The 10684-nt window shown below is 42.2% G+C and overlaps 1 protein-coding gene across 3 annotated transcripts in view; it reads right to left on the bottom strand.

The window, feature by feature from the left end:
• Positions 1 to 10684, bottom strand: part of PARP9 (poly (ADP-ribose) polymerase family, member 9) — a 37318-nt gene that overhangs the window by 13582 nt on the left and 13052 nt on the right. For all 3 annotated transcript variants that reach the window (XM_011971567.1, XM_011971565.1, XM_011971566.1), the window contains exons 6-7: positions 9247 to 9465; positions 4235 to 4292 (exon numbers count right to left, since the gene is read on the bottom strand). In XM_011971567.1, the coding sequence (XP_011826957.1) occupies positions 4235 to 4292; positions 9247 to 9465 (277 nt within the window). The remainder of the gene's footprint in view (positions 1 to 4234; positions 4293 to 9246; positions 9466 to 10684) is intronic.

Raw genomic sequence — 10684 nt, 5'->3', positions numbered from 1 at the left:
AACCCGGGAGGCGGAGCTTGCAGTGAGCTGATATCGGGCCACTGCACTCCAGCCTGGGTGACAGAGCGAGACTCCGTCTCCAAAAAAAAAAAAAAAAATTAAAAAAAATAAAACAGTACAGAACAAAACACCATGGCCAGCGTTTTACCCCTGTGATATTGTCACCACTGTCAGCAGTAGCAGCTTCAATTAAGTACCTATCTCTGAAAGCTGCATTGGGTATGAAGGAAATCTACCTGTATTGTTTACAGCCTCCTTTGGAACACAGAGTTTAGCTTGTAATGGATTAGCTTTATCATCTCTTGCCTCTGCTATGTTGCATTTACCAGTTCACAGATGAGTTCACCTTGAGATCTCACCCTGGATGTTAAGTATTATTTCCTGCTGAATAGGATTTTCCTTAACCTCTTGCTACTAGTTTTAAAATCAAACATCTCTGAAAGACACAGAGCTTGAAGAGTCAAAATTATTTTTTAAAAAATGAATCTCTGATTTTAAGAATAATACATGTTTATTATTTAAAAATTGGAAAATTATCAACATATAATGGAAGGAAGAAATACCTGTAATTCCACTACTCAGGATTCCTCACAACCTTATGAGACAGATACTAGTAGTTGTCCCATCTTACCAACAAGGAAATTGATTCACAGAGTCATTAAGTAACTTGCCCATGGCTACAGGACTAGTTAGTGGTGGCCATGAAGCTAGTAGGTATGGGCATCTGACTCCAGTGCTCCCACATATGCCTTCCAGTGAGTAATATCTGAACAGCAGTGGAAATTAGCATCTTTCTCCTGAGATCTCAGTTGTGTGGTACAGGAGCTACAAAAGAAGTATAAGGACAGACCCAGAAGTAACACAGGGAGGATAGTCTTCCTCTGAGTAAAGATAAAAAAATACAAAAGTCAAGGTTTTAGACAGCAGTAAGAAGTAACCCAGGTTTTATATTGGAGGCATACTTTTGTTTAAACCCTTGTTCTGTCTGGGAGATTATATTATTTTTTAGGAGAAAATAAAAACAATGCATAGTGATATTTCATTTAGCCATTATTATCAAGAGAAAATTCTTCTCCTTCTTCTCCTTTTTCCTCTTCCTCTTCTTTTTCCTCTCTCCTCTCTCTCCCCCTCCCCCACTTCTCCTCCTCCTCCTTCTACTTCTTTTTTTTTTTTTTAAGAGACGGGGTGTCACTATGCTGCCAAGGCTGGTCTTGACCTCCTGGCCTCAAGCAATACACCCACCTTGTCCTCCCAAAGCACTGGGACTATGGGCATGAGTCAGCATGCCTGGCCAATAATAATAATAATTATTTATTTATTTATTTATTTATTTATTTTTGAGATAGAGTCTCACCCTGTCGCCCAGGCTGAAATAGAGTGGCGCGATCTCGGCTCACTGCAACCTTAGCCTCCCGAGTAGCTGGGATTACAGGCGCCTGCCACCACGCCCAGCTAATTTTTGTACTTTTAGTAGAGATGGGGTTTCACCATGTTGGCCAGGCTGGTCTCGAACTCCTGACCTCGTGATCTGCTCACCTCAGCCTCCCAAAGTGCTGGGATTACAGGCGTGAGCCACCGCACCTGGCCAATAATTATTATTCTAACTTTAGTATATGTGTTGGCAAAGTGAGCACTATTCTTCTAGATAAGTAAATTGTTCGGATCACTAAAGGATAACTCTTCTAGCACCAAAATGCACTGAATTTTAACTATGAGTTATCTATTTTTTTTTTTTTTTGAGACCAAGTCTCCCTCTGTTGCCCAAGCTGGAGTGCAGTGGCACAATCTCGGCTCACTGCAACCTCCGCCACCTGGGTTCAAGTGATTCTCCTGCCTCAGCTTCCCGAGTAGTTGGGATTACAGGCACATGCTCCCATGCCTGGCTAATTCTTTTTTGTATTTTTAGTAGAGACGAGGTTTTGCCTTGTTGACCACACTGGTCTCGAACTCCTGACCTCAGGTGATCCGCTTGCCTCGGCCTCCCAAAGTGCTGAGCCACCGTGCCCAGCTGAATCAAATATTTCTAATGATAACATACCACCTCTCTGCCTTCTTAAATAGTTTTTTTTGTTTGTTTGCTTTTTTGTTTTTGTTTTTGTTTTTTTTGAGATGGAGTTTCCCTCTTGTTGCTCAGGCTAGAGTGCAATGGCGTGATCTTGACTCACCACAACCTCCACCTCCCGCGTTCAAGCGATTCTCCTGCCTCAGCCTTCTGAGTAGCTGGGATTACAGACATGCACCACCACACCTGGCTAATTTTGTATTTTTAGTAGAGATGGGGTTTCTCCATGTTAGGCTTGTCTTGAACTCCCGACCTCAGGTGATCTGCCCACCTCAGCCTCCCAAAGTACTGGGATTACAGGCATGAGCCACCGTGCCCGGCCCTTCCTAAACAGTTTAACCTTTCCTTGATAATCTGAGATCATCATCATTAATCATTTTGTTTATTTGTCACCCAGGCTGGAGTGCAGTGGCACAATCATGGCTCACTGCAGCCTTGACCTCCCCAGGCTCAGGTGATCCTCCCAAGTAGCTGAGACTACAGGCATGCACCACCATGCCTGGCTAATTTTTGTATTTTTTGTAGAAATGGGTTTCACCATGTTGCCCAGGCTGGTCTCGAATTCCTGTCCTCAAGTGATTGCCTGCCTTGGCCTCCCAAAGTGCTGGGATTACAGGCTTGAGCCACCATGTTCCATCATTAATCATTTTTATGTCAATTATTGTCCTGTGCTATATAATTCCTTTACAGTTGTCCGCAAGAATTACTGAATTAAATGGTGACATTTGCCACCATTATTCAGATTAATGACATACAGACCTTTTAATGTTCCTTTTCTATGTTTTTCTCACCTAAAACTCCTCTTATGTACCCATAATGGATTCCCTGTGGTTCCCCAAACATGCACTGGATTTCTTTGCTTCTGTGGGTTTTCTCTACCTTGGATGCCCCATCCTACCCTCTCTGGACATTGGAAATCTTGCCATGCTCACAGCCCAGCTTAGAACTGTCTCATTCATGAAGCCATTCTTCATCTTTACCAGTCAAAAGGAATCTCTTTCTCCTCTTAGCTACCTGGGGAGTTTGTCCATCTTCTCAGTCATTATTTATTGTCTGGCATTTGTTTAATGCTTTCAATTTATAGAACATTTTTGCATACATAATGTATTATCCTCACAACAGTCTGTTATTATCATCACTATACAGATAAATAAAGAGGATCATAAAAGGCACAGTTCCAGGCCAGAAATGTTAATGCTCTCCTTCCCTACTTCCAGCACTGCCAGGCCACTGAACATTCCATCTCAGTCCACCCAAACTTCACTAAAAGAATGACATTATATACCTGTAATCCCAGCATTTTGGGAGGCAGAGGCAGGCAGATCACTTGAGCCTAGGAGTTTCAGACCAGCCTGGGCAACATGGTGAAACCCCGTCTCTACCAAAAAACAAAAAAAAAAAAATTAAAAAATAATAAAATAAATTAACTGGGCATGGTGGCATGTGCCTATAGTCCAAGCTACTTGGGAGACTCATGTGGGAGGATGGCTTGAGCCTGTGAAGCAGAGGTTGCAGTGAGTTGACATCACACCACTGCACTCCAGTCAGAGTGACAGAGCCAGACCTTGTCTCAAAAAGAAAAGAAAAAAAAATGCTCGGCATCAAAATTGACTAGGGAACATTCAGAATAGATATTGTTGGCCCAGACCCAGAGTCCCTGAATCAGCATCTGTAGAGCTGGGACAAATACATATTTTGGGAGTTTTTTGTTTGTTTGTTTTTTAAAGTTTCCATCGTGATCCCAGTGATCCCAGTGATTACTCGGGTTTGAGTAGCATTGAGTTAACCCATTTATCTGTTATTATCTGTGTTTTCTGTAATTACAATAAGTAACCCTCTTTAGACGTTCAGAGCAGAGTGACTGAATGCCAGTTTATGGAAGCCAGAACTTTTTCTTGGGAAAAAATTATAGATATCTATTTATGAATCAACCACCCACACCTTGGATTATCCACTGCAACTCAAACCTCCTCTGTTCATATCATGAAACTGGACCAAGCAAGAATGGACTCATGATCAGGGCATAGAGTAGGCAGGTATCCAAGCAGGACCACAATGCAATACATGTGGCTTATTTATTCTTCTTCTCCCCTCCATTAGTTCAGATGATCAAGAATAGAATGAGCCAATGGTGGGCGACACTACTTATTGGCCTGTGAATTTCTTACTCACCACTGTAATTGTTCAAACCCAGCATCTTGGACCTCTTTGCCATTTCAGCACTGAAAACCTACAAGAAGCAAAACAGAGCAGAGTCATAAGCAGGGCTGATAGCCATTGTCATCAAAGTCTCCCTCTCTGCACACACAGCACTTGACTTCATCCACTCTGTCAGTCCCATTCCTACTACCACAAATCTAAAGCAGCCTTTAGGAAAGTCCCAGAGAAGAGGACCACCATCTATTAGAACACAGAAGGAACAAGCATAGGAAAAATGAAGATGAAATCAAAATCTGGTATAAATAAAGAAGACTATGCATTCCAAGACAAAATATAACCATGCATTCATTCAACAGATTTTAATGCCCTGCTTGCACTAAACCAAAGCTGTGGATATGTCACTGAAGAAGAAAACTATAGGTAACTAATAAAACACAAAATCATTTAAAAAATGGTATACACACCAAACTTGGTCTGTAAATTGAATAATAAAATAATCTGTTTTATGTAAGTTAATTCCTATAGAGTGCTTGAAATTGCTCCTGGCGTGTAGTAAACATTCAGTACATGGTAGCTATTGTAATTGTTATTATATGAAAGTCTATAGACAAAGATTTGTGCATATTGCAACACAGATCCATTAACATAATGTCTATTAGAAATAACACATCTCACTTAGCTTTTGGAGCCATGGTATTTTACACTGTCTTCCTTGTCCAAAGTAGATACAATTGGCAATACAGATAGTCCTGACTTACAATGGTTTGATTAAGGACTTTTTGGCTTTATTGATGGTGCAAAAGTGATATGCCTTCAGTGGAAACTGTATCTTGAGCTTTTCCCAGGCTGGTGACATGTAGTAAGATGCTCTTTCGTGATACTGGGCACAAGCCAAGCTCCCAGTCAGCCACAGTAAACACTGTATTCAGTAAGTTACATGAGATATGCAACACTTTATTACAAAATAGGCTTGTGTTAGATGATTTTGCCCAACTATAGACAAATGTAAGTGTTCTGAACATGTTTAAGGTAGGATAAGCTAAGCTATAATGTTTGGTAGGTTAAGTGTATTAAATGCATTTATCTCACCGCAACTTATTTAGGAAGAAAATATGTGCTATTAGAAGGCTTATTAGAAGATGTATACATTATATCTGCACACACATCATACCTCCATGTGGATATAAAGTAGTGTTAATGCTGAAAAGAGCCTGAAGGAATGGTCAACATTCACTTTTAATGTAAATTGCTGTGTAAGATAATCCTCTTGTTTGAGTTACAAAACTGAAAGATGTATAATTCTCTGTGTTTGTGTTTAATGGTTCAGAACAAAGTTTTGAGCACAGACAGACACCAAGGTTGATCTTGGTTTGGCCATGTGACTAGCTGTGTGCATATTAACCTCTGGGTTATGTTTCTGGATTTGTAAAATGGAGACGACAACAGTAGCTTCATCAAAAGATTAAGGGGAGAAGGAAATGAGACACCTTCTTAGCGCAGTGCCTGACAGACACAATACATGGCACTATATATATATATATATATATATATATTACACACACACTTTTTTTTTTTTGAGACGGCCCTGGCTGGAGTGCAATGGTGCAATCTCGGGTCACTGCAACCTCTGTCTCCCAGATTCAAGTGATTTTCCTACCTCAGCCTCCTGAGTAGCTGGGATTACAGGCAGGTACCACCACACCCTGCTAAGTTTTGTATTTTCAGTGGAGCTCGGGTTTCACCATGTTGGCCAGGCTGGTCTCCAACTCCTGACCTCAGGTGATCCACCCAGCTCAGCCTCCCAAAGTGCTGGGATTACAGGCATGAGCCACCGAGCCCAGCCCCCTATGACACTATTTTTATTATTAGTCCCTGGGGGAGCACTCAGACTGTGGTTGATCTTTCCATTTTTCTTAAACTGTCATGCACATTTTTGTTTGTATGTTGGAGAGAATGAACCTTCTTTTCTAGATGTGGTTAATTCTTCTTGTATGAAAATGGTGCTTCATAAACAGTTCAGGGGCTGGGCATGGTGGCTCACGTCTGTAATCCCAGAACTTTGGGAGGCTGAGGTGGGAGGATTGCTTGAGTCCAGGAGTTTGAGATTGGCCTGGGCAACATAGTGAGATCCCACTTCCACAAAAATAAAAGTATTAGCCAGGCATGGTGATGCATGCCTGTAGTCCCAGCTACTCAGGAGGCTGAGATGGGAGGATTGCTTGAGCCTGGGAGGTTGAGGATGCAGGGATTTATGATCACACCACTGCACTCCAGCCCAGGCAACAGAGCAACATCCTGTCTCAAAAAAAAAAAAAAAAAAAAAAAAGGAAATTAAAAAAAGAAATAGTTCAGGAGTTCAGGGATGTGATCAGGGCACCTATCTGGGCTTAGAGATAATCCTCTGCATGGGAAAACTAATGAACTTCATCTGAAGGACAGGATTATTCATTTTATCAGAAGGTGAGCTACTTCCTCGGGTCATGCACCACCATCTCACCAGTCAGCTGTGGGTGAGGTGCAGTGGGATACTGGAGCTGGCATACAGTGACTCAAGAGAGCCTGCTGTGACCATCTCTTCCAGCTCTGCTTTCAGTGATGTCATATCAACAGCTTGAAAGCAGCCACGGAAATCAGCATATGCTACAAATCTCTCTGTGTCTAATTGGGCAGCAGAAGGAATAAGGACTTTTATACTTGTTCCAAGAAAGACGAAGCTGGAACAAGTATAAATTCATTTCCTTATAGGCAGAGATAAAATGGCAACCATGCACATAGAGCAGGCCAAGAGGTGGGAATATGAGCAGTCAGAGAACTAATGTTTGCAGCCACTTTCTGCCAGGCAAGGCCCTCTATATCCAAAATCCAGACACGTGCTGAGAAGTCTCACTAAAACTCAGATGTTGCTGTTGGCAGAAACAGAAACCTATATCTCGAAAACCTATTTTAGGTTGCTGTATCTTATTTCCTCTCCTTTTTATTCTTCCCTAACATCATTAAAGTCTTTCTCGAAAATGCCAGCTAAGTGAGAATAAAGCAGAGATGGTCAGTACTTTAAAGGCAGAACAGCACTGCAATATATATTAATTACGCTGAATATAACACGGTTTATTCACATGTTAGGAACTCAGCTTGATCTGTCCACCCAAACAAAAAGCTGAGATGAAGTGCACTCAGACCCATAAGACAAGCTCCCCTCCAACACAGGGACCCCAGACATATTAGACCACGGCTGATTTCCTTCTGACGTCACCTACAGATGAGCTAAAAAAGAATGGGTTGAATTTGAGGGCAGTACTGGAGACATGGCAAAACTAGCCAGGCATACCGCTGCTGTTAAAGAAACTGGAAAGAAAAGATAAACAATTCACTGAATTTAGTAACAATTCAGCACTCAGTGAACTACAGCTCATCACAGTTGATATAATAACAGCTACCTTCTACTCTGTGCTAGGTACTACTCTACGTGTTTCACAGATATTAACTCTTTTTTTTTTTTTTTTTGAGATGGAGTTTCACTCTTGTTGACCAAGCCGGGGTTCAATGGTGTGATCTCGGCTCACTGCAACCTCCGCCTCTCGGGTTCAAGCGATTCTCCTGCCTCAGCCTCCTGAGTAGCTGGGATTACAGGTGTGTGCCACCACGCCTGGCTAATTTTTTGTATTTTTAGTAGAAATGGGGTTTCATTGTGTTAGCTAGGCTGATCTCAAACTCCTGACCTCAGATGATCTGCCTGCCTCAGCCTCCCAAAGTGCTGGGATTACAGGCATGAGCCACCTCACCTGACTGTATTAACGCATTTTATATTCACAACAGCTCCAAAAGATGGTAATTAGTATCCCTCTTTTAAGGATGAGGAAACTGAGGCACAGATAGGTAAACTAACTTGCCCAAGGTTATATAGCCAGTAAGAGACAAAGCTGAGACTGATGGGGATTTTAGAGGGAAAACTGATTGAGGAGGAGAAGACAGGCCAGGCATAGTGGCTCACACCTATAATCCCAGAGCTTTGGGAGGCTGAGATGGGAAGATCACTTGAGCCCAGGAGCTCAAGACCAGATTGGGTGACATAGTAAGACCACTTTTCTACAAAAAATTTAAAAATTAGCCAGGCATGGTAGCACGTGCCTGTAGTGCCTGCTAATCAAGAGGCTGGAGTGGGAGGATCATATGAGCCCAGGAGTTCAAGGCTACAGTGAGCTATGATTGTGCCACTGCACTCCAGCCTGGGCAACAGAGCAAGACCTCATCTGTTTAAAAAAAAAAAGAGACAGAGAGAGAGAAGACAAAGAATTTGCCTTAAATACACTGCATTTGAGATGACGGTCAGAGATCCAAGTGGAAATGAGAGAGGATTGGCTAAGAAGATAGGACTTCACAGAAGTTGTAAGAACAGTTGTGTTCTTGAAGGGAGAGAGGTGAGAGAGCAGCAAGGACCCCACACTGAAACTAGAGGGTTGCTTACCTTTAAGGAGCAGAGGGAAGAATAAGTGCCAATAAAAGGAAACACCAAAGCTAGGTAGTGGGGTAAACATGTTTCTTTTTTTTTTTTTTTTTTTTGAGATAGTTTCACTCTTGTTGCCCAGGTTGGAGTGTAATGGTGTGATCTCGGCTCACCGCAGCCTCCGCCTCCTAGGTTCAAGTGATTCTCCTGCCTCAGTCTCCCTAGTAGCTGGGATTACAGGCATGCACCACCAAACCCAGCTAATTTTGTATTTTTAGTACAGACAGGGTTTCTCCATGTTGGTCAGGCTAGTCTCGAACTCCCGACCTCAGGTAATCCACCCATCTCAGCCTCCCAGAGTGCTGGGATTACAGGTGTGAGCCACCATGCCCAGCCGTCTATAATGACATGTTTTACTAGTTCAGAGGTAGACAATCTGTAAAAATTAAACTTCACCAAGTTAGAACACCACTACATTATACAGCACCTAGCCCTGCGTCTTACATTGTAGATACTAAACAGATGTTGTTGAATGAATGAATAAATGAATGAACTGTAGGACATATCTAAGATATTAACTTACCTTATGTATCTCCAAATCTGTGGGAAAGATCACAAACTTTACAGTTAACTGGTGTTTTACATGGTCTTTGGCAAATGTTAAAACTTCATCAAACAAAATCTCTGCTGCTGTTTCCTTCTTTATATCCATGTTTCCAGTCCCAAGGGCAGGAAAGGAAATGGAAGTTATATTTTGCTTAATGCATTTTTCCAAACACTCCTTCACTGCATGTTTTAATGTCTGTAGGAAAACACAATTTTAAGATGAGCATTTGAGTCAAGAACAAGACTCCACTTACCCCTTGATCCTGCCCCTATTTTACAATGTCCACCTCCACTCTCCCTCAGGGTTCGTGTCCCTGCCTCCTCACACGACAGGAAAGGTCCCACTCCAGAGGGAACCCACTATGGCTATAAGGTTAGGTGGTGAGAAACTGAAGCAATAGAGTGGCCATCTTGTGCTATTCAGGACATGTGGGCACTAGAATTTCTCCCAGTTTATGTAGCCTTGCCCATCCCCCCAGGTCAGAGAGCCAACCATCAGTTTACCCCATTCACCTACCCCTTCCAGGTCAATGTAAAGAGGACTGAATTTTTGTAAAGGATATCGAGATTAAAATAAGAAAGCAGCACTTACTCAATGTCATTAAGATCTATTATGTCATTCCTCTTGGAGAAATGCTAATATTTTTGGCAGATTTAAACTTCTACCAACTGTTAACATCAAAATAATACAGGAATGTTGCCCATGGAAGAACTTTGGAAAACTGAGGGATAGAGGGAGACTAGAGGACCAATTTGGGATTAGAGAGCTCTCAAGAGGGAACCAGAAATGGTGAAGAAGAAAGATAGACAAAGGCAGAGAAGGGGATTAAGTTTCCCTCTTTTCACCATCTGAGTGGGTTCCTCCTATTCTTTAATGACTATTTTATTTTATTTTATTATTTTATTTTATTTTATTTTTGAGACAGAGTCTCACTCTGTCATCCAGGCTAGAGTGCAGTGCTGCGATCTCGGCTCACTGCGACCTCTGCCTCCTGAGTTCATTAATGCTTGTATTTTATGTGCCTCAGTGGAGAGTGGGCTAGACAGCCACGGGTGGAAGAGACCTCAGGTAATAGATTTGACTGGAATGATGCTGGAGGTGGAACCCCAGCTGCTCCAGGAATATAACACATGGAGGGACATGAGAGACTGAATCCCTTGCCTACTTAGGAAAAGGCGGACGAGGTCACTGGGTATGTTGGGGTGAACCAGTGTTCAGACTGAGGGAGTACTAGTTTCAGTGTCTATCTGCAGTATGCCTATTTAAATTTAGACATGGGTTAGGCAACATTTTAAACTTCTTTGTTGTTTAGTTTGTTTGTTTTTTGAGACAGTCTCTGTCACCCAGGCTAGAGTGCAGCAGTGTGATCACAGCTCACTGCAGCCTCAATCTCCTGGGCTCAAGTGATCCTCCT

The sequence above is a fragment of the Mandrillus leucophaeus genome, unplaced genomic scaffold (assembly GCF_000951045.1).
Source record: "Mandrillus leucophaeus isolate KB7577 unplaced genomic scaffold, Mleu.le_1.0 Scaffold123, whole genome shotgun sequence".
NCBI lineage: Eukaryota > Metazoa > Chordata > Mammalia > Primates > Cercopithecidae > Mandrillus > Mandrillus leucophaeus.
This window is presented reverse-complemented; position numbering and strand designations above follow the sequence as displayed.